This window comes from Zosterops lateralis (genome assembly GCF_965231275.1).
Source record: "Zosterops lateralis genome assembly, chromosome: 1".
Taxonomy (NCBI): Eukaryota; Metazoa; Chordata; class Aves; order Passeriformes; family Zosteropidae; genus Zosterops; species Zosterops lateralis.
Genome location: NC_139762.1, coordinates 46,826,087 through 46,850,323, shown reverse-complemented (window position 1 = coordinate 46,850,323; position 24,237 = coordinate 46,826,087). Strand labels below are relative to the sequence as shown.

Genomic DNA, 24,237 nt, shown 5'->3' with positions numbered 1-24,237 from the left:
TTCTGCTAGCTTCTTATTATGATTAAAACTTTAAAGCTGCAGCTCTTTCCTGCTCTGCAAAGCATATTCCTTATGCCATGAAAGTTGTGTGGTTTTTTTAATTGAAACTAAAAATAATACCAGTTTTATAGATAAACCTTCCCTGTTAATTTATGTCTTTCTTAAAAAAAAAGGAAGTTGATAAAGGACAAATTGAGAATTTGCATTCCCTGAATCCAGTGGCTTGCTGTTTTAAGTCCTGAGTCAGCATGTAAATTGCAAAGCTGTCTAGAAGACCAGGGCAGCTTCTCCTGTTTTGTCTCTCATAAGGCTGTGCATTCAAGATAACTGCAGTGCTGTGGGAAAGCATGACATCCCCATCTGTTGTTTTCTGTTTCTTGGTGCAGTCTCTCCTGCATGATTGCTCTTTCCTTCCGAAGCTTAATTTTAGGTAGGTGGCAATGCAGCAAAGATGGTATGTTCAGGATTAATATTTCTCTTTCGACATAGGTTAAGTAGCTTGTGTGTATTTAGTCTATTGGGAAACTGTGAGATTGAAGTCACAGATTTTCTCTGTTCCCTTTGCAGCTCTGATAGTTAAAAACTTATCAGTTATTTTGTAATGGTTCATTACTTAATGGCAGTTTTATAAAGTACCTTCTATCTCTGATGAAAGACTTATTAAGATCACTAACTTTGTGATCAGACCAAGTGAGATCCAAGTCTGACCTCAGTCTTGGTACCCTTGTGATTTGTGCTCTGTTTCTACATGTTGCCCCAAATTTGTCGCTCATCCATAGTGGTCCAGTGTTTTTATACCTTGGACAGTAACTACATTGTCTTTGCTCTCCTTTGCTCCAGCCAGCAGCTGACAGGCCTTTTGGTGGGGGTGCAGTCACCAGATAACTCCGACTCTTAGGTCAGTCTTTATTGCATTATAATTTATTTATACAATACATGTCCATTAGTTAAACAGAAATGATACCGACATTAACCAGGAAGCTGTTACCATCTGCCCTGAGAGACGACATACCACGAGCATCAGGATAGGGAAACCCCTGTATTTGTAATTCAGAAAACATGGCCTTATTTTCCTTTCAATTCTACTAATGGAATTCCTCTGGCACTGTTGAAGTTGCTTCTTGTCTACACTGATGTAAATTAGAGGAGGACTGAGGGGTTTGTGCCTTATGTGGCTGCATCTCTTTTGAGGCTGTCACTCTCAGCCCGATCCAAGCCCTCAGGATGGAGTTTCTGGATATGACAGACATCTTTGAGGTAATTTCCCCCTCCCCTGTCTCTCCTTAGGGAGAAGTTCCCTCTGTGTATTCACATTCCTATTTAAATGTGTTCTTCAGGAAGGCATGACTTCAGTTAAGTCTTCCCCTCTAATAAGACGCTTCTAATAAAAATAATGAAAGTGTGATTTTAGTGTGAAGCATATTTACTAAGGTCTTGTTCATGTGTGACCTCTTTGAAGTAAGAAATAAATTAAAAATAGAAAACAACATCAAATAGTTGATGTTATGAACACTTTTGTAAACAAATACTATAAAGCATTGTAATGCAGCCACTTACTCCCTTCATGTATAGAAAAATGTTATAAATTGGTTAGCCTCTGGTTTTACGTGCTCTCTATTCCTTTTCAAGGGAGGTAATCCAAGCCTGTGCATTTACCCTCAGGAAAAACAAATTTATTTTAACCCTGGTAATTTTTTTAAGATTTCTTTATGCCATTTTTCTTCAGTATGGGAACTGAAAGTGTCTGACTTCAGGAGCCAGAGGATTCAGGAGAATCTTGAGATGTTTGTGAGCCTTTTGCTAAAAGCAGATGTATAGCTGATAATGTTATATTTAGGCTGTAACTCTAGTCCTTAATGTAGCCTGAATTTCCAGGAGAAAAATGAAGAAGTACATGTGGTGGGCACAATCCTGTGTCCCTGCTCCTGGAGTGGCTGGAGGAGGGCTGGCAGCGCCGACTTTGCCCTGTGATAATTTGATCTGAGTCATCGGGTGTCCTATAAGCACTGTCGTAACTTCCGTGCCCGCTTCTTCCCTGTTGCCTTTGCCATTGTGACCCAGGATTAGGTTTTTACCCGTTTGGGTTTTTAGCCCGAGTTGGGGTGAGGTTTGTTTTGTTTGTCGTTTGTTTGGTTTTTTTAAACCATGTGTGGAGTCCTGAAAGTATTCCAATGGAAGTACAGCTCTGTAGCAAATTTGAGCCTGCTAATAATAGGTTTCCTTTTTTTAGCTGCCTTTCACAGACCTGTTAGAAATGTCCCATTGACCCTCCAAGGTTTTGTAAACCAGGGCTTGGAAACTGCCATGCCGATGGATATCTGGATGAATCTGCAGGAGACTGCCAAAAATTCTCAGCATAGCTGGCCTGTTTGTTGCACTCCTGCAGATCAGATAAAGCTTTTTAGGCTTTGCAAGAGCCATTAGGAAAATACATATAAATACTGGTATTTTCGTATTATTTCTGCTTTGGCAAGTTTTCACAAGCTTGTTAGATTTTGGCTGCATGGAACTGTGGCAGGAGAGGCATAGGTAAAAACCTTTTTAGTTAGGAAACTCACCTTCTCTTACATCTCTTGCAAAGAAAGGTTAAATATTCAGTGTTTTAATCTATGCAGTTTTATGTACCGAAAAATAAAATAAACTTAAAAATAAATTCTCCTGCGGTTTCTCTCTATCTCTCTGGAGCTGGTTGATTTTGTATAAAAGGACATCTGTCCTCTGGATCTACATTGCCTACTTTAGCTGTTGTAAATATAGTATTACTAGTTATGTATGCTTGCTTCCTTTTGGTGATAAAAAATTAACTTTAGTGTTGTTTGTCATCTCTCAGGGTACTATGTGTGTCATAAAAGCTGTCCAGAAGTATTTCTTTAAAGGAAATAAAAGACCAAACTGAAAACCTAAAAAAAGGTCCATCATCTGCCCTGATCTGTCTTCTTTTTTATTATTTTTTTTTCCTCACTATTGTTTTCCTGTAATTTGCAGGACTTGAAATTCAGTTAGTTCATATGACAGAATGAAAATGTAACCTCTTTGCAAAGTTCGGTGTTAAAGGACTTGTAATAGAGGAAATTGTTGCAATGTACATGGTAATGCTGCAGCTCTGCAAGTCATACCCATGTGCTTGACATTATTCACTAACATGAATAATGACATGAAAATCAGCAGGCTCACGGTGATGGTGGTTTTAAGCTTGCTGTAAGTTTTACATCAGAACTTCAGTTAGCTTTCAGGTACTTACTGGGTGAAGGCCCACATCATTTGTTTGTACATTCTTAGCACATTCTTTCGCCGTCACAGGCCATTAAAAACCAGATTTTTTTGACATGGCTTATGGCAGATAAAAAGACAGTTTATATAGGGTGTAATAGCATATTTTAAGTGTTCATTGTAGCAGGAAGTGGATTTTCATTTGTTTTGTTTACATTTCTAACTTATGTATTACAAGTTTTTTGATTTCTCCCGTATTGCCAAATGCCTTCCGGATAAAAAAAGAGAAAAGGTCTTTGCTCTGTCATGTCATTAAGCTGAATTGATGTATGTGTTGTCATTGTATCTCACACTTACCTAGTGGCCTCTCTTGTAGCCTGACACCAAGATTAAGTCCTTAAGCCCTTTGCCTACATTGTTTACATATTGTTTGCTCTAGAGCAGGAGGAGCTGACATATTCCATCTGTATTTATAAATGAAGTTCATATGCAGCATGATTGAAGGGCAAACCAGTTAGGGCGAGTTGCTGCTTCCATCCTGCTACAACCTTTTTTTTTTTTTTTTTTTTTTTGGTTGTTTTATTATTTATCTGAAAATACCAAACTGGACAACATAAACCACAAACCAGAACAGATGTGTATGTAAGAACAAGGAATTTAAAAACCCCCACTAACCGGGTCATGGAGGAGAGAAGCTGAGACTCTAAGCTCCTATAGCTTGACTCTTAAGATAATGAACACTAAAACATATACGTATTTCTCAAACAATGTATGGTGTTTATGTACTGATTTATTTTGTTGCCTCATAAGGCCTCTAAAGCAAGCATTAAATGGCAGAGTACATTAAATAGCCAAATTGTCCTCCAGCCATAATCAGGGGCCTGTGTGCTGTCCTCATAACTCACTGCAGAAATGAGTCTCCAGACTTTCAGGCTGAGGAGGCCTTAGGGCTCCTTCCAGTTTCTCCTTAGACAGTTACACAGCAATAGATTTTTCTTTTTTTTCCCCCCAGTTTGGCTCAATGATATTTCTGAGAGAAAGCTGTCGAACTTTTATTGGACTGAAACTACTTCCTGCACTTGCAAGAGAGATTAATTTTTATTTCACTGCTGAAGTGTGCTGTTCAGGACTAAACCCACAGCTTAATCACTGTGTATTTGTTCAGCTTTCAGTCAGTCTTTGCTAATACTGACCTTAAGATGACTTGTCAAACTGATTCCTTTGTTAAATAGGAATTTGCTTTTCCTGGGACTGTTCAATTCCTTTGCTTTGGGATACAAAACCTTAGGGGAAAAAAAAAAAAGCTCAGAGCCTAGGCAAAAAATCCTGAGAGTCTGTGCTCAGGACTGTCCCAGCTTGTTACTGTGCCTGATGTGTAAAGTCTAAACTTTCAATTGAAAATTGAACACTTAAATTACAGTTTTCTTTCTTACTTTTTAATGTTATGTGATGTTCTTGTAAACCAAACACTGTTGTCAGGTGTGAGTCTTTAATTATGTCAGTTTTATTTCAAGCTGGCAAACAAGCATAGCAATTTTAATAAGGTTATTAAACAACAGCAGTGAAGGTTAACCTGTTTCCTTGAGGGAGTGGAAGAACTAAGTCTTAGAAATACTTGTTAAGTCTGTGTGAGTGTATGAATACATAATTGTCCTTACAGAAATTGTGAAAAATTGTAGAAATGGTATGCATGTACTAGTAGGTATAGATTTTTCTGAACTTAGACTGCCAGATTGTTTGGGTAATCACTGTTTATGAAAATTACATAGCTTGTCTTCCTAAATATCAGGAATCATGAAGCTACATTGTAGCTGTGGTTAAAATACTGAGTAATTACAATGTGTTATATGAATTTTTGTGAATGAGGAGTGGGGTTTTTTGTTGTGGGCTTTTTTCTTGCCAAAGTAAATGACATCCTCACAAGGACATTTTCATCTTGATATTTCTGTTCTGTGTGATGTGTGTATAAACACAAGACTGATATGCTTTAACATTAATCCATGTGACTTTCCTCAGATTCATAAATCATCTTAAACTCGCTTGGCAGCATACTAAATGTTCACAGTGGAAAGATAAGAAAATACCTAATTCTCCTAGTTTATTTATATGAGTTGTGTTAGAAAACAAAGATTGGAAATTGTCTAGTTCATGTGCTCCTGCACACCTAGGAAGTTTGTGCTCCTGGCTTTTGCTTCTCACTGTGGCCACAGCAGTTCCAGTACCTCTCTTCATGTCATTCCCACTTGGGTGCCCAAAGCTCATCACTTCTGTGCTTGGATGCAATTAATCATCCTGTTTATTAATAATCTTATTCTTTGGCCATGAAAGAATAATTGTCCTCTTATGAATTTGGTCTTCTTAAAATAACAACTGAAAAGTAAACTATCATCTCCTTCCCTGTTGAGATGGGGCAGCAACGTCTCCATTTAGGTTGGTGTTAGGTGGAGTAGAGCTTTCTTCTTGTACTTGGCAGAATTTAGCCATAAAATTTGGAGAAAAGTTTGAAGTCCTAGGGATTTCTGCAATTCTCTCACTATGTATTGTAAAATACATCCATTTTTTATCAGTTAAAGACAAAAATAGCTTTAGTGTGAACTTTTTTGGCTGAAAACATAATTAGTGGTGAACATTTTCTCTGAGTTTAAATGGCATAATGAACACTCTTTTTTGCAAAGCCATGAGAATAAGCCTTACATTTTGAAATAGCAGGAGGCTGATCCCTACCATTCAGGGATATGCAGTTCAGTGTATTTGGCAGTAGAATTATCATAGCCATTTTTGTAGAAGGTGTGTCATTAGAAGCTGTAGTGTTATGAAGTGTTTATAGCACTGAGCAAATACTCTGAGTAGAAGAGTCTTTGGAAGAGGTTGCTGGGTGCGTAAAGAGCTACTTTCAAAGCATAGCATTCCAGGTGTGCTCCAACATTGAGTGGTGGATGGATTGAGTGCAGATGGATTGATCCCTTGCCAAAGACTTAGCAGCACCTTCTCTGTTTTCTCAAATGCCTGTATTTGGTGGGAGTTACATTGAAACTACACAAGCATGGCACATACCTGGAGCATTACTGTTCTGGTTCCAAGATGGATCTTACTGTCTGGATAGACAGGGTGTCTGCAGAGGAGAGGAGAGGACAGGGTCAGTGTTGGTGCTCTTGCTGCAGTAGAGTGGAGTTGGCTGGAAATCATGAAGGGGAGGCAAAACAAATGCCATTGAGGGATGGAGCAAAGGTGGCAGGCAAAGCAGAAGACCTCCAAGGGATGTAAGGCCGGAGGAGGAGGTGAAAGTGGGAGACAGCTGTTGTTGGGAAATCACACCCTCCAGCCAAGACTAGAAATTCCTGTCAAGATCTCTTCTCAGTTGCTTCTTAATCAGTTCCTGTAAATCTAACTGTACAGCTCTTTGTTTTTGCACTTTTACCCTAAAGCTGGGAGTCAATGGGTAAGGAGAAAGGAAACCTCTTCCACTTGCTAAGTTTCCCAGTATGTCTGCAAAAGACCCCTCCCTTCCCCAAATCTGAAGCAGCAAAAGGGGACCCTGCCAGCTGTGCCAGAACTTTCTCTTCTCCCCTCACATGGCAGTGCTGAGTTCTTGCTTCAGTTCCTGTTGTGGCAGCTCCTGTTGGTTGCTACCTGAGGACTTTTTCTTCATTAAAATGCTTGTTGCCTTTCCACTTAGGGAGGTGTAGGTGGCACACAGGTAGACCTAGTGTGTAATTAAGCACTTCTTAAAAGCACTTAGAGTCTTCTGAGAGTGAGGAGTGTTCCGATAAGCGCAAGAGTGTGGTTTCCCAATCCATTCTTTTATGTTTGATTTATTTACCATTTTTTGCTTTCTCATTTCACTTTCTGCAACTTTCCCACGTGACGACCATGCCATTACGCGAACAGAGGTCTGGATGTCTGGCAGAGCAGTGAGCACTGTTTCTGACTCTCTTTCAGATGCAAGTATGGACATAATAACCTATGATGATTACTCCACTCCACCGCTTCAGAGATATTGAAAGGACACCTGAATACCTCCAGCCAGAAAAGTGTGTTCCACCTCCTAGCCGCGCTTCCCTGGGAACAATGTGGTTTATTCGAGATGGCTGTGGTATTGCATGTGCTGTCGTTACCTGGATGCTGGTGTTCTATGCCGACTTTGTAGTCCTTCTTGTCATGCTAGTTCCATCGAGAGATTATGTTTATAGTGTCATCAATGGCACACTGTTCAACACCTTGGCTTTCCTCGCTTTGGCTTCACATTTTCGTGCTATGCTGACAGATCCAGTAAGTATACACCTCTCTCTGTGTGTCTCGGAAAGAAATAGGCGGTGTTTTTTCTTGTCTGCTAGATGTTGGGTAACTCAGTTGCTGAGTGAGTGGCAGATTTAAATAACTTTTGTGTGTCAGCCTGCTGAGTGAGGCTGCTGATGTGGTATGCTAATTTTTCATCCCACTCAAGTCAGATGCAAAGTCAAGGACCCAGCATTAGATTCCTGGTGTGTGAGCAGCTCCTCTTTCTGCACTGGGAAGGAGAGTGTTTCTTTCTCTCTGATGCTGTTTTCTACCCATTGGCAGATCTTGTGTTTGTGGCTTGTTGTGTCTTGACAAACAGGCAAGCTGGAAAAGCTGGTTTTGGTTGTCTGCCTTGGCAAGTATTGCTTCAGCAGAACAGAGCAGAACATGTGTCGTTTAGAAAAGATGTGTTGCCATCTCTCATTCTACTGATTTTGTTGAGTGTATTGGACAGTGCTAAAATAAATAATGGTCTGAGCATGCTAAGAGATGGCAGTTCTTAGGCAAGTTGGGAAGCATCAGAATTGTGAGATCCCATTGTATGTATCCTTAGGACATTGCTTTTACAAGATCAGATCTGCTGCTTTCTCATCTTTCAGTTTGTGACAAGATAAAGTTTAGCACCACGATGCTAATTCTGATTGACCTGTGATGGTTTATTTTGCTTAATAACCTCTGGACAGTAGACTCAGTTAAAAACCCCATCTCTTTAAGTCAGTGGAAGAAAAGACAAGCTTAGAGTTCTCCTGTCTCCTTCCTCACAAATGTTGTTGCTGTTGGGAATGGTGGTATGCCTCTGATATTCTATCCCTTCCAAATGTTATTTCCCCCTTGAAACCTTGTTAGATGCCCTTAAGACTTCAGTATAGTCTTTGTTTCTTAGATTCTGGCTCTTCCAGAAGCCACAGAACTGCAGAAATGTCTTGGTTTGGGGTAGTCTCACAATTTATGGCAAAGACTGTTGAATTGCATGCTACTGCTGCTGGGCAGAAATGTAAGCAGTAGTTCAACCTCTGAAACTTCTGATCACTGGACTTGGGAATAGAGGGTTACAGCAGTTTGTTAGATAGTTTGTATCCTAAGGGTGGTGGTTAATTATTGTATGTTGTATGATTTTTATGATTAGGGACCTTCAGGTCGCTGGAATGATTTTGCAGAGTTAGCAGCAGCTCTTGTGAAACAGAAGCTGTATTTTGAAATGGACTAGGCAAGCAGTGTTGGAAAAGCAGATACAATCTCTGTTGAGAGTAATTGGGGAAAGATATGTTAATTCCTAGTGTGAGGTGGGATTTATGTATGTGGATGGGGAGCCAGTGGGATTTAGTTTCGTTTTTTTAATGAGGAATTCAGCTAAATAAAATGCAGGACAGAAGATACAGAGAGGGGATGCACTAACATCTGGCAGACAGTGAGTCTGGGATTAAGGAAGCTTCTAGGACATGGGGAAGCAGTGGCATATGTAGGATCAGAGTGAAACAGAAAGCACTGCTGAGGCAAGCAAGCAGAATTCTTATTATAAATAAATGAACATCTCAGTTTTCTACAATTGATAGTGTGTGTCCTGCATTTCAGGAACTGTTTCCAATGGGTCCTTGCTAAAAACATTCCTAAAGCTTTGACCTTTGCTGCATACTGAAGAAAGAGAACATGAGTTGTAGCATTTTGTGGAAACTTGTTTTGGTAATTTTTAAATTAGTCAGGCCTGTTGGGAGTTTTTGTGGGAAAAACCCCCCAAAGACTGCTTTAAAAAGCCTTATACTACTGGTTTAATGTACAGTTCTCTGACTCGTGTATCATTCCTGTTTATTGCTGTAGGAGGTTGTATAGATGTATTAAAAGGAGACTTCCATCAGAAATCTATTCAAATATTGCATCTCTGGTTTTATTTCAATTTTAAAAAGCCTTAAATTCACAGAAGTAAGTTGTGCCAATGTATCAGCAGTGATTTCATACACCATGTTTCATGGTGCTTTTTTTTTGTTGTTGTTGTTGTTTTGTTTTGTTTTGAGCAGAGGAAGTTTCTTTGGTCTGGGTTTGTTTGGTTTTTGGGTTTTTTTGACAACAAATTTTTGTCCCTATAAAGACTGAAAACTTGTGAACTTGGGCTCCTGTAGCAGCAATGTTACCTATTTAACAATGTACTTTAAAGTGGAAATTGGACAGATAAGAATGTTTTACCTGGTCTTATTCAAGTGTGACAATTCTTAGTGTTCACTGTTTGAATGTTAAACCCTAATTTAAATAACAAATACACCGTGGAAGCATAACTATAAATACATGAGTTGTTTACCAGCAACTCTTAGTGTGCACAATGATACTTCAGAAGAAGCTGCTTCCACTGGCATAAAACATCTGCAGTTGTCAGTTTGTGATAGGAAACATTGGCATGATAAATTTGTTGATGTGAAAAGAGGGATGAGGATTCTTAAATATTTTAAGGTTACTGTAAGATTACAAAAGACTAATTGCTTCAGTGGAGGTTTATTGATGTTTTTAAAAAGAAGAGCAAAAGCCCCACCAAAATTATGTGTGAGTATGTGGCTCCATATTTTAAGACCACATTTAAATTTCTTTTCTGAATCTTCTTGCTCTTCTTGAAACCCCGTCAATCTTAGAGAAGCTTTTATTTCTTTTTCTTCCTTCCCCTCCCATAGTTTTAAGTCATCCTTTTGTTCTTATCAGCCATAATGTCCACAAGTTAATCTCCTGGTTTGTTTATTTTTTCCTGCAGGGTGCTGTACCCAAAGGTAATGCCACAAAAGAGTTCATCGAGAGTTTACAGCTAAAGCCAGGACAGGTGGTTTACAAGTGCCCAAAGTGTTGTAGCATCAAACCCGACAGAGCACATCACTGCAGGTAAAGGCTTTTCTGAGGATGGCTGTTTTATCAAGACCTCAAGAATAATTCACCAGTGTGCCTTGTTATTGGAGTCTGAGACTGGAGTGGGTCAGTTGAGGGATTGGCATACAGATTCTATTGCCAACAGTACCAGACACATTGAAGCTTCTCAGAAAAATCTCATACCTTTTCTGACAAATTTTAATATATAGGAGGCCAGGGCTACTTTGTGCAAAGTGAGAAACATTTAAATTTTTTTTTTGCTGCCTTGGTTCCAGACTTGTAACTGACATTCAGTAAGTTTTCATGTAAACAGGACTTGGAAAGAGACTTTCTATACCAAAATGCACAGAAATCCATAAAACGTCTCCTAAAGGGTCAGTGTGTTTTCCATTTTTGTTTTTATTCACAAACCCATTTGTCTAACCATGTATTCTATTTAGAAGTGATATTTAAGTTAAAACTGGAGTGAAGGTAACTGTATATATTTTTTAAGAGTTCAGACTTCCACATTTTCATTGAGTGACTGTGACTTTGTTTTGTGCTGTGCGATAGATCAGTATGCCTACTGATCTGTCATGTCCTTTCTTTTTCTGGTAGGATAAACTTCCCGGAAGAGAGTAACTGGTAGTGAGCTTTTTAGTACTAAAGGCAGTGAGCAAAAAAAATAACTACTTCCTAAAATTCTCTTCTGCTTTTAAAGCAAGCGAACCTGCTTTCCAGTAAGTAGTTAATAAGTTTGCACTGGTGTCAACTTCCTTACCTACTCAAAAACCAATACATACAGAGAGAGCTCATACCTGGGCTGGTGCTGATTCATGCAGTGGTCGTGTGGGGAGGGAAATACATGGTAATGAGCTGAGCAAACTTGTCCTGCTGTTTGCTTTTTTCATATTTGTTTTCAGAGCTTCGGTTTGCAAATGTTTTCCTTTTTTGTTGTTTTTGTTTTTGGTTTTTTTAATTTTAATGAAAATCAGGAGTTGGTTATTCAGCAGGAGCAATGTGATCATGCCTATCACTTATTTATGCTACTGTAAAATCCCCTCTGACAGCTTTTCAATTATGAATGAAACTTCACATCTAAAATGCTGTCTTGATGATGACTCACAGTCTAGGTAAATGAAAAGGACTCTGGCTAAACACAAAACCTTGTCAGCATGGTCCTTTTTTCTGTCCTTTAAGATAAATTTTCAGACATTAAGATTTGGGAAGGTGATCCACTGAGCACTGATGGTGTTGAGAATCTTCAGTCAGACTTTTTTTTTTGTGGCCTAGAGAGATTTATTTGACTTTAGCACATCAAGGTTGGGCGTATGCATCAGCAGGAGATGCTGCTAGCTGTGTGCCAGAGGGACCAGGGTGTTTTTGATGAATGTGCTATTTAGTGAGTCTCCTGTGCCCAGTAAACTATTCCTGCCAGTAGTTGGAAGCTAGGTGCTTGGGTGGAGGAAATCCCTGCTCCCTGTACTGTTGTGGTTTCTGTATTTCCTTTTTCACCAGTTAGTTTCCTGTTCTGCCTGTCATCCAACTGTTTTTGGAAACATGTACATGGAATAAAGTCCCCCTCCCAGCCTCCTCTCCTGTGTCTTTCACATCTGTGGCTTGGCTGCTTCAGGTTGTCCCCTCTGGGGAAGCAGGAGCAGTTGGAGGGTTGCTTGGGTACTCACCTCTCCCAGAACCCAAGGGAAGTGTGTGCACACCTGCACACAGGGAGGCATCCTCCTCCTTCACCACCTTCCTCATCTTACCCCTCCCTTTTTTTTTTTTTTTTTTTTTTTTTTTTTAAATCACAGTGAGAGATACTTGTCTTACACAGTACATTGCCTGGCAGAAAAATTGCTTTTGCTGTACCTGCTGATTTTAGACCCCATGTAGCTCCAAATAATTTTAAGCTGCTTGTTCTGGCAAAATGAGGCTTTTCTTGTTTCCTACTGCAAGTGGGGCTGACAGGTAGTAGGGCACCCAGGTTTGCCTGAGGAGAAGGAGCTCCTATCTGTCCCCATTCTGGGAGGCTGGGGCCTGCCTGCCTGGACTTTCATTTGGGATCAGGGCTATAGCAACTCATTTGTTTTTCAGGCGTAGCATATATCCTTGGGGATTATCCCCTCCCACCAATTAAAGTGAGTGAAAGGCTGTTCTGACAGAGAGGCTTTCTATTATTTATCCATACATGCTGATAAGAACATGTTTATGTTTTCGTTTGAGTTTCCCTTGAGTGTTTGGGTGTTGAAGTTTATTATTTATATTAAGGTCAAAATGCTTTTTGTTATGAGAAGAAAAATAAAATTACCAGAGCGCTTAGTCCTTTGTGTTTCATTGCTGCCAGAATTGTTCTGGAATGGCTGTTTCCTTTCTGGGTCTGTTGTTTGTTTGCTTTGGGGTTTTGTGTTTTTTTCATATTTGATTTCTGTGCTTGTTTGTACAATGTGGTATCAGGAGACTGACTGCCTTTCGTCTCCTATCCTATGAGAAAGCAGCAGAGAAAAAGACTTCCTTTATTATGTGAGTTGAAGCAGTTACTGACTAAGCAAGAGAATGATGTTCAGACAAAGTAATAATGTTTTAATTATTTGACTTCCAGCCACAATTTGCACTCTGGCAAGAATTTGAATTTTGATTTTATTAGTCTGGTTTTGTGAAATGCTTTAACATCTAATTTCACCTGGAATGTATATTGTGGTACCGTCTTCCCGACTGACTGCCACAGCTATTTTCTGCCAGTATGTGGCTTACCTTGATGTCAAGAACCTTTTCTAATGCCTCATTTAATTTTCTTTTTTTTGCAAATTTGCGCTGTCAGCAAATGTTGGCAAATAAATGTTTGTTGTTAGCAACTCTGAAGAGTTTTTTTACTGATTACTACCTTTTATATCTTTGTGATTTCTGTTAGGTTTTAATCTGTGGACATCTTTACAGGCCAAATAGATTAAAACTAAACAAAATCACAGATTTTTTTCCATCTGCCCAAATTGTTCAAACCGTGTTTTGGAAAGAACCACTGATATGTTGCATTAATTTTTGCAATGGTGGTTTGGTACTGTATGGTTTGTTTTGAAGAGGCTTAGTTGAGTAAGCAAACCACAAATATAAATATGGTGGCAAGTAAATTCTTTTATGTTCAGATTTCACCTCTGAGTCTTTTCCTGAGTTTGTCCCCTGAACCCCTGTAAAACCCTGTGTTCCTGGAATGGAAAGTGCTGTTAATAAATACCTGTGTTCTTTCAGTGTTTGCAAGAGGTGCATTCGCAAAATGGACCATCACTGCCCGTGGGTCAATAACTGTGTAGGAGAGAATAACCAGAAGTACTTTGTACTGTTTACAGTAAGTATTTTGCAGGTGATGCTTGAGGTTGTCCAGTGGGAAGTGCTGAAATGCAGTGCACAGTCTGTAAAGCAGCTCTCAGGGCTGATGTTCTCTTCCTTCATGTTTTGGGGACCTGCTGCAGGCTTGTTTCACTAATTAGGGAATGCTCCCCCCACCCACCCCCCCATCCACAGCAGTGGGAAAGGGCATCATGGGAAGCATTTGTCAGGGGTTTTTAAGGTTTTCATTGATGATTCAGCACCTATTTTGTAACTATGAGTAGTGTATTGTGGTGCTGAGCTCTTTGAGGGAGGGGCCATCCTTTTGCATCGAACAGTGGCTGGTAGGGTCCCAGGCCATATGCAGGGTTCCTAAACATTGTAGTTGTATGAGTATCTGTGTGGGATCATGTAATAAGAGCTGTTTTCATATCTCAAAGAAGGAGTGGGAAGTCTGCATCCCCTTGGATAAGAATTACCCACCTTTTAATTGCAAGTGGTTTATTTTTGTACTTGAAAACCAAGGAGGTGCTTGGCTTTTTGTACTATATCTGTGGCATCATGAGTAAGAAAACAGCAGTACAGACTTGAACAGTGGGTATTTCTGGGAGGTTTGAAATGTGTTTCATCAAAGTGAACTGTGAATATCCCGTGGGAGTAGAGTGAACATTACAAGGCTGAGTTTCAGTGATGCTCTGTTTTATTAATAAATCTTTTGAGACATCTGTAGGTTTGAGGAAGTATGCTCTCATATTACCAAGCAGAAATGAGGAGATTTTCACTTAAATGACAGGCTTACTGTTCTATGGTGTGGTTTGCAAGTATGTGGATTACAGAACAAAATGACCAAGTGTGTGTTTTTGTTTTGGTGGTTTTTTTTTGTTTTTTTTTTTTTTTTTTAACCTTGAGAAGTGATTTGGGTGTTCTAGTCCTCTCAGAAGGATTTCAGTTTCTATTAAAACTTGATAGTTACTTTCAAGCAGACTGTATTTAAGACCTAATTTGGTTGAGAGAAACAAAATAAGGGTAGCTGGTTTTGTTCTTGGATATTTTTTTTGACACATGAGGAGGTGAAAGAACAGTAGTAGGCTCAACTTGCAGGGAAAACCAGAATGCTCCCCTATTGCCTTTTAGGGCTTCCAGACGTGTTTCTTGTTACAAAGTGTCTGTCACTTCTACTATCTGCCTATCTTTGTCAGAGTTTGAAGGTTCAGAAGATAACTTTTTTTAGCCCCTGTCTTAGTAAATTGCAATCTATGTGTAACATTGCACATAGCTTTTGTTCTAACTTTTTTTTACATACACATTTTATTACAAAGCTAAGATCTCATTTAAACCAAAAATTATTAAGTACAGAGTATTAAAGCCTGAGAGAAACTTTCCATGCCAGTTTCTGCCTCAGGAGAAAGTACTTCTTAAAAAAAATATATCGTTTTTCTGAACCTCGTACTGGAAATAGATCTGGTTAGACAAATTAACTGTTATTTCTCTGCGAAACTGGTGCTGTCAAGAGCAAGGATGTAAGCTTTGACAACAGGATACTTGTATCTTGCACAATTAATACTTGATCAGTGTTACTGTTCCCTGAAAGTCCTGCAGGACTCAGCTGAGGTAAGGATAGTAAGCTGTGTGGAAGGCCATTCTGGGACACAGAAGGCTGGGTTTTGGATCCAGCTGGCATTGAATTCAGCAGTCTGCCTTGTGTTCACTCAGAGCTGTTCATAAGAAGAGAATGAGTCTGTGTAGTCATGGCATTTGCCAGCTTCATGGTGCTTTTTCAGGAGAGATGGGAGAGCTTGGTGGTTTTTGGAGTTGTTTTGTGGTTTGGTTTTATTTTGAAATCTTAGCACTATGCTTTTAAATAAAGTGTTTGGAAGAGTTAACATGTTGGTCTCTGAACTTACATCCTTTTTTTTCAGATGTATATAGCACTGATTTCCCTGCATGCTCTAATCATGGTGGGATTTCACTTCTTGTACTGCTTTGAAGAAGACTGGACAAGTGAGTATAAGCAAAACGCCTTATTAAAATAACAGATTATCCTTTGAATAAGAACTTAAAATGCAGTTTCCTTGTTTCAGAAGAGTGCTATCAAGGTTCTGCTATGCTATCTCTATATATATTTTTTTTGGTCTTTTTAATGATCAGTCCTAGAACTTCATAATTCTTTTTGACCTCTGTTGAGGTCAAATGCTTTTTGAATTTCTGTCCTGAAAACTGTCCTGTTTTAACCTGATAGTGCCTAGGAAAAAGCTGATATGTGAAGACACTTAAGGAGTATGTGTGCAATAACCTACTGTTGATATGAACACAGCACTAATTTCCTGAATGCCAACGAAAGATAAGAAGAATGTCTACCCATTTTTTTTAATGACTGCTGTGAATCATTCTTGCAAGACTGCCAGGAAAACATGCTAGCTCAGATCCAAAAATCCACCCTTAGAAGAACAAACAATTCCTTTCCTCAGAAAAAAATAAACCCAGCAAACCAAAAACAGAGCCCAAGCAGCTTAGAAAAGCGAAACAAAAAACCTCAGCATTCACTCTGAAGTAGTCAGTGAGTACATTTTTACAGTCAGTTTATCTATGTTCCTAAAACCACAAATGGATATAGGAAATCCTCAGTGTAATGCTGAGTTGAACAGAAAGGTGGGAAAGAGTGTGTGTACACATGTATGTACTACTTGTGAGGTTTTTTTGGGAAACGAGGAGGAGTTTATTCCTTGGAATTTCAGTAGTGTTATTCAATATAATGACTGGTTTTAGTTCACAGTACTGCAGAGGATACACATGAATTGAATTTGGAAGGTTATGCTGCACTTCAAAACTTTGTAAAACAGCTGCCAGCTGTCACAGAACATCTGCATTTGACTGCAGTGGCCAGGGCCATAAGGGAAGGATATATCAAAAGGTAGTTTCCCTTGTCTCCTTTCTCAGAGCCTATTCCTGTGGGGAAAGCACTTTCATACCACTTCCCTACCTGTCCCAGGTTGAGGTGGCAGAACAGAGCTCTTAGGAGAGATGGATATGTTGTTCCAGCTGCCTTGTGTTTGTGCAGATTGTGGTACTCTCTGATTATGGTGGATCTGTTTAAGCCTAAGATCTCATTAGAAACATATAGGCTTTTGGTGAAAGTCTTAGATTTTGGGAAAATGTGGAGATGTTCTCGCATTTACAGCACTCAACTGTAACTTTACAGCACTCAACTATGACTTTGGCTCTGTAACACTTCTTTCTTCTGCTCCTCCTTTCTAATTACCTTCTTGGGATTTATTTTTTTCAGCTCTTTCTTGAATTTGCACTATTGAGTATGAGGAAAAATAGGAACTGGGTTAAATCTGACCTTTAAGTTATGGCTTAGAATAGTTACGGAAGGAAGCACACCCTGGTTTTATGTTGGTGCTACATATGCTCATGACTGCCAGCTTGAGATTTCTAATGGACTTATCACTGTGGAAAATCTGTTAAGTCTAAGGTTTAGGAGACAACCTCCAGGTGAAATGGAGGAGAATGGTGTCCTAGTCGGTGTGCTGGAGAAGCACCAAAGTGGAAAAAAAAGTTGCAATCTTGAAGTGTTTCAGGGTTTTTGGTGGGTTTTTTCACTTGGTTTGAAATTTGAGGGAGTCATAATTTTACAGTTGGATGTCAGAACTTCCCTCTGTATCTTTCTGGGAATATTGTTTATATGATTTATTTGATAGTTTAGGTATGGGAAACTCATGGGTTAGCAGGTGTTTTGCAGCTGGTGCATTACTTGATGTCTGCCCTTCCAACTCCATTGTTTTGTCTTCACAGAATGTAGTTCCTTCTCTCCACCAACTACAGTGATTCTACTCATCCTCTTGTGTTTTGAGGCTCTCCTATTTCTCATCTTCACCTCAGTTATGTTTGGGACTCAAGTACACTCCATCTGCACTGATGAAACGGTGGGTGTCTCACACTCTTTCCTTTTACCCTGTCTCTCACCATTTGTAGAAAAAGTGATGGGCTACAGGGTTTTACCTCATGGCACAGGGAGTCCCATGTACCCTTTGAGGAGACATCCAGTGTAATAAAACTGAGCTAGCTCAGTGCTGGATGGTGCTCTCTGAGGGTTCCTGTGAGAAAGTAGGGCACCCTGTGTATTTATTGGCTGGGGTGCTGCATTGACAGTACCTCCCATAAGGTAGGCATAGGTAGCTGGAGTTACTCTGTAGAGAGTATTTGTCCCTGTGAATTGGAGAACCTTTTTCCTTTAATGAAGTGCTTTTACATTGGTATTGTCTGAAATTCAACTTACTGTCCTGGTTGTCACTATTAACAGGTTTATGTGCTGGAAATCCAAGATGAGTACTTGGGGGAGGAATACTCACACACACACACACACACACACACAAACACAGACTCCTTTTAGCCTAGAAGATTTTCCAGCCTTAGCTACCTGTTCAAAAGTACAATAACTCCTGCCATGGGGAAAAAGAAAAGGGAGAAGAGTAGGCTCATGGAAGCCTGCTGGATACAATCTGCTGCAAATCCACCAAGCCATCTCTAATTTGAAGGTGGCATAGTAGAGATTATTTAGTAATATTACAGTCCTAAATCCATGTATTTGCCCACTTCTGTAAACGTGGAGCTGGTGACTCCTGGGAGTGTTCCCACACTTGTGAATACTTCCACTCTTCACCAAGCATGCTCAGGTAATTAAATTAATCAGAGTGGCTGGAGAGAAATGATAGTCTTAAAAGAGTGACAACTCCTCTTTCCTCCCTGCCTCCTTTAGGTTTCTTTCCCCTTGTTTGCCCATGGCCAGCTGAAGCTAGAGTAGATGTTTTTGCTGCGGTCAGAGAGCTGTGACTGGCATTATGTGCTGTATGGGCCCATTGCTCTGAGCCTTTTTTTGCAGTGCTTTCTTTAATGCTTGGCTTCTGCAAGAGGCTGATTTTCCACCTGTCTGTGTTCAGGGGAAGACTTCACTGTGCTTTATGATGGGGAGAGCCCCAGGAAGAAGTACAGTGTGGTACAGATCCTGCTGAACTTGTATTCATCAGTAAGCGTGTAAATTAGCAATGCTGCCTGTGAAATCATCATTTGAATTTCTCTATCCTAGGAACCTGTCAAGAATTTTTAGAAACTGCTTCCTACAGCTGGGCACCCAAATAAGTCCCCAGATTTTCCCTTCCAGTCTAATTCTGGGGACTTATAGATGTTAAAGGAACAATGCCAGTATTCTAAAATGAAGGAATGAAATATGGTCTTCCCCTGTTGGGTTGTGGGTTTTTATTTTTGGTTATTTTTGGGTTTTTTTTTAATATGTACCAGTAAGGATTCTGCTGCATGGAATTCTCATTGTTGGTTTGCTGGCATTGAGCTAGCTGTATGCAAGCAAGCTGTTTGAGCACAGGAGTATTTCCAGGTGAAGTGCTTCTTGGTGTCCTCTCTTGCAGTGTTCTAATTCCCATTTTAGAGACAGAGCTGTGTGTTGCCCTTTTTTCACCTTTCCATTCCAGTCACTGGGAGACTTCATTCCTCATCTTGAGTATGCTGTCCCATCAAGATGGTTCCTTTCTGCCTGAAGGGACCCAGAACCCTGGTATTTTGCTGTTGTCTCTGGAGGTGACATTTACCAGGGATCAGCACAGCTCCTGCAGCTGACCCATGCTGTGTTCATCAGAGCTCCCAGCATCAGTAATTTGAGGCACACAGATGTATAGCAGTGCATTACTGTGTAGCATGGGAGATACATGTAGGTCAGGAGAAACTTTACATTGCAAAAGATGCAGAGTCAAGGAACTGGGTGATCTGCCTGCTGCTGCCCGTGGGAGAGTGATGCTCTCCAGTGGCTGCTCTTACTCATTGTGCATCTGTGGCAGCCAGGCTTAAGTGGCTTTCCTGAAAGACCAAATTCACTTTCCGGGTATCAGACACAATATGGATTTTTATTTTCTTTTTAATGTTTAACTAGTGAATGTTATAGCTGATTGCTTGATGGCTTATTTTTGTTCTGCCTCTAACCTTTACTAAACAATTCCAATGATTTCTTCAAATCAGTATCTTATTTAACCCTCTCTCCCTGCTGTCAGCCCATGCATGTTCTAGCAGTGATTCTAATGACACATGAAGAGGCACCAGGTAGACTCAGCTACACTGAGCCATGGGCACTTGGGCACTTCCTGAACTTGCTTGGTGAATCTGGGAGCATTACAGAGATTATCTTTGGGTTTGTGGGTTTTTTGATTCATTCTTTTTTTTTTTTTTTTTTTTTTTTTTTTTTTTTTTTTTTTTTTTTTTTTTGATCTGCAACATTGTAATGGTTTCTTCTAAAACTTTTCCATCTGGTTAGCACATAATGCATTCAGCCATTAAAGCACATACTTTTTGTTTGGTTTTTAGTGGTGGGGTTTTTTAATTGACATCAGAGACAATTGGATGGCAGTCTTAAAATGGTTCTGAAATATGTAGGTCTGAAGAAAATGAAAGCAATTTTATTTCCAAGGAACAGTTTCTTGCTGTAGTATTTTTAAATAAAAAACAGTGAGAAGAAAAGGAAAGGCAATGCAGATGCATTTGTGTTTTCTTACTCTGTCCTTTGGATAAGGGGTAACTGAGAGTAGAGCTTTCCCCGAATCCAGAGCTACAAAACCTGAGTATTTGACTGAAAATGTGATATTTCTGTTTTCAGGGAATAGAACAGTTGAAAAAGGAAGAGAGAAGATGGGCTAAAAAAACAAAATGGATGAACATGAAAGCAGTATTTGGCCATCCGTTCTCTATAGCATGGCTTAGCCCATTCGCAACACCAGACCAAGGAAAAGCAGACCCGTACCAATACGTGGTCTGAGGAATTCCTGACCAGCATTTCCACTAAAATAGAAACATATTACAGCACTACTGTTACAATTTTTCCATGAATGTTTAAAACAAAAAGCAAAATGAACTTTTTTTTATGTCTATTAAATGGCTGATAATTGCAGAGGAAAAAAAAGCCCTGTATTCCACCATTTTAGATAATTCTATATCTCTGGCTGAAACTGCTGCTGCTTTTTTTTTTTTTTTTCTTTTTTTTTCCTTTCTTTTTTATCACATTAACTTTACTGGCATTTGTTCCTCTCTGCTTTCTGTATGGCATAACTAATGTGAAGGGGATCCTCTCTTCTCTGTTATGACCCACCTCTTCTGAGCAAATTCTCATGCTGTCTCCTGACTGTGATGAGCTCTGTGGATGACATGTGAGTGCCAACAGCCCTACACAGAGACCTTTGGACTTCCTGAGGGAGCACATTGCTCTTTCATAAGTGAACTTGGATGGGGAAGCAGATACTTCAAGTACCAAAAGGTGCAAGACCAGAAGGCAACACAGCAAGTGAGCCAGTTGACCTGGTGATCACAAACAGTTAAAGTACTTAAATGTTGCCAACACCAATTCCCACTCCACCCTCCTTTTTCCTTCCAGCCACAGAACTGATTCCATCTTTCTGGCATTATTTTATCTGTTCCCTCCCTTGTGTGCAGGAAATTGTTGCCCCTTTAGGATAACTGTGGCAGATTTAGAAGACTCTTTGGATTATTACATGCCTTACACTTCCAGGAAAGAAAGCAAGCTAATTTTCAAGTGTTTAGAATAGCAGAATCATGTTTTTTGGTGTGTGTTTGTCTTGGTAAATGACTTGTTAGAGCAATGCCTGCTAAATGGTGTTAACGTGAAAAACTGACATGAATGCCCAGATTACTATAAAGACTAATATTGATGGGATGTGTAAGTGTTCCAGGGTGATGGATTCTATATTGTTAACGTTGCCCTGGTTTAGAGCTTTGTAAATCTTTTCTCCTGTTTATGCATACATGTGTAGGTGTATAAGCACACACACATATATGTGTAAAGGTTTAAAATTTGGAAATATTTATGGTAAGGAGCATGCATGCTGTTATGAACTGTGTGGTGATGAAAAGTGGGAGGGACAGAAGGCATTCCAAAAACGGGTAGAGCTAAATCATTCATAATTCCAACTGTTAATGTTAATTACAACATCTTGTGTTGAGGCAGGAATTTTATTATATTTTTGATTCACAACTCCCATGGGCTCATCAAATGAATTGCAAACAAAGGAAATACACAAATCAGCTGCATCTGTGACTTCCAAGGAATCTTTTCTTTCCTTGGTTTAAAATATTTTTTTGGCAACTGACCTGTTTAGACTGCTTCAAAGCTATGGGGGAAGGGAGGGAAATCAAGGAAGGAGAAATTTAATGGATGTCTCATTTTGGAAGTAATGTGAATGCTGCATCTTTTCAATCTGTCAATGCTTCCATATGGAAAACAAATGCAATAAAACTTTTCCAAAAACTTGTTTCCTGTTCTTTCTTTCTTTGCTCCAAATCTTGGGAAAAATCTGTAATGGTTTTCTGAACTTTCACTTTTGTATGCAAGCAGTCAAAAGCATATAGAAATTAATTAACTTGAGTGTTCAGCTTCTCAGTTGAAGAGTGAATTAATTGGTAATATTCTGATCTGTTAATCAGTGGTTTATTTCACCAGCTGGGAGAGGCTGTAACTCTGGTTTGAGTATGTGATGGTGTTTCTCAGAGAACACTCCCAGCTTAATTAGTTAAGCTGGGTCTTGGGCCATGGTCAGTCCAGGCAGTGAGACGTGTGCAGGTGATAATTTGAACTGGCAGAGAATCTGACCCTAAAGTTGCCTTGATGCAAAATCAGATATATTGAGGAGAGAGGCTTTAGTCACCTAGGCAATTAACTAATGAATGCATCTCTCTATAGTTCACTGCTGCTTCAAAAATTGTTTTGATTACAAATTCTACATTCCAGATTGGGTTTATTTTAATTACCCTTATTAGCTCTGTGTTCTGGAGGAAGATTAATTACATCGTTCTGGCCTTTTGACCATTGTGGAAAAATGTGTAACTACTGAGTTTTTCTTGTTTCAAACCAAAATTCAAATTGTTAAACAGCATTACATAATACTGATATTTTCAGTCAAACTGTGTGTTTTGTTTTTTAAATGAGGCACCATCACAGAAATGCCATCAGTACCTGTTGTGTGTGTGGTGATAACCAAGGCCTTCAGATTTCCTTGCACTGTACGACTTTCTTTGATGCAATTTGAATGGTACTAAAAGTTAGTCAGTATTAATATGAGAAAGGCAGACTTACTGGTTTGCTGATGGAAAGTATGTTCTTGGTCAGGACTATCTGATTTCAGATGCTGGTTCTGTTTTAGTGTGGCCAAGAGAAACTGAAGGACAAACTCAGTCAGAACACTTCTGTTTTAGAAAACTAAGTAGTGCTCCATGCAGAAACGTGTGTAAGGAACTGCTGTAAGAGAAGTTCTGCCTTAATCATGATTTCCAATGGCAATGCTTCCTGTGTTTTCTCTTTAACCATCTCCTTAATCATCAGTTTGTCTCATTGCTTGTCTTTTGTATGCTGTTTCCCTTCCTATCTTAAAAGTGCATTGAAAGAAATTAATGCATTTCTTCTAATATTCAAGAGCTGTCCTGCAGATTGCCTCTGGGTCAGACCATGCAGCCCACCATCCTCCTCTGGCACAGGGCAGGAGCAGATACCAAGGGCAGTAGTTGAAGAAACAGGATATTATCCTACAGCATCACAGTGGTCACAGGTCAACCTTGTCTAAATGATCCCCATGTTCATAATGTTGCGCCTCTTAATTAAAGAGGAATGTCCAATATTTTATATTTCTCAGTGTATGTCTTTTCAGTATTGGTTCAAAATTGCATAATTTGAAATAGGGAAAGATGACGCTTTGTAAGCACTTCTTTTGTTTATTTAGTGGAATAGCTGCATGATGGGAAAGAAAAACAGGTGTTGCTTTAGTTCAATACACAAAATTCTCACTTTCTAAAACAATGGTGAGAGATTTGTGTAAATATATTTATTTTTAAAAAGTTTCATTAAACATTAATGAAATATCTTCAACAGCTGTGCATTCCTTCCATCTCCCTTGGATTCTTTTTAAGGCATAACCTCATGCCCTACTGACCATGTGGCCAGCAGCCAAAATTAGATCAAGATACAATTATAAAACGTCTGTTTATTTTGAATACATGCTGTGAAGGGATTAGTGAGGTCAGGTTGGGAGAGAGAAAGTATGCCCCTGGCTGTTCTGATGAGCTGCTCCCTAATTGGCATTAGCACAACCTCAGCCTGACCTTGCTTACTGCCTTGGTTAGCAGATGCTGATAGGAGCAGGTGAGCAGTGTTTTTGGGGGGAGGGAATGAGGGGTTGCTGCCCAGAAGTGTTCAAAATTTGTATTCCCAGTCTGGATGGCAGCAGGGATTGAAACGGATTACACAAATGACTGAGGGCAGGGTTGAAGCTTGTGCTCTCAGGGAAGGGTTTAAATGACTGATATCTGTCTCTCCTCCTGCTCTGTGCTACTTGTTTTCCTTCTCTCTAGATGCTCACACAGTAAGTGCTCCAGCCATGCTCCAGCCAGTTTGTTACTAACACAGGAAACCTCTGCAGTTTGCTAAGGAGCAGCGCACTACCAAAGGTGGTCTGCTAGAGGCTGCCAAAGCCTCTGCCTCCTGGTTGCACGGCCACTGGGTGCTGGAAATGCAGTATCCTGGAGGAAAAGCTCATGGTAGTGCTA

At 39.6% G+C, this 24,237-nt stretch overlaps 1 protein-coding gene across 2 annotated transcripts in view; it reads left to right on the top strand.

Annotated features, from left to right (window-relative positions):
• Positions 1 to 24,237, top strand: part of ZDHHC3 (zDHHC palmitoyltransferase 3) — a 33,944-nt gene that overhangs the window by 4,140 nt on the left and 5,567 nt on the right. Inside the window, exons 2-7 of one of the 2 annotated variants that reach the window (XM_083857072.1) lie at positions 7,157 to 7,479; positions 10,220 to 10,344; positions 13,552 to 13,648; positions 15,549 to 15,630; positions 17,425 to 17,555; positions 20,288 to 21,966. In XM_083857072.1, coding sequence (XP_083713198.1) covers positions 7,174 to 7,479; positions 10,220 to 10,344; positions 13,552 to 13,648; positions 15,549 to 15,630; positions 17,425 to 17,555; positions 20,288 to 20,446 — 900 coding nt within the window. In that variant the 5' untranslated portion in view covers positions 7,157 to 7,173 and the 3' untranslated portion in view covers positions 20,447 to 21,966. Of the gene's footprint in view, positions 1 to 7,156; positions 7,480 to 10,219; positions 10,345 to 13,551; positions 13,649 to 15,548; positions 15,631 to 17,424; positions 17,556 to 20,287; positions 21,967 to 24,237 lie in introns of those variants that run through there. The other variant, XM_083857071.1, reaches the window with a different exon arrangement.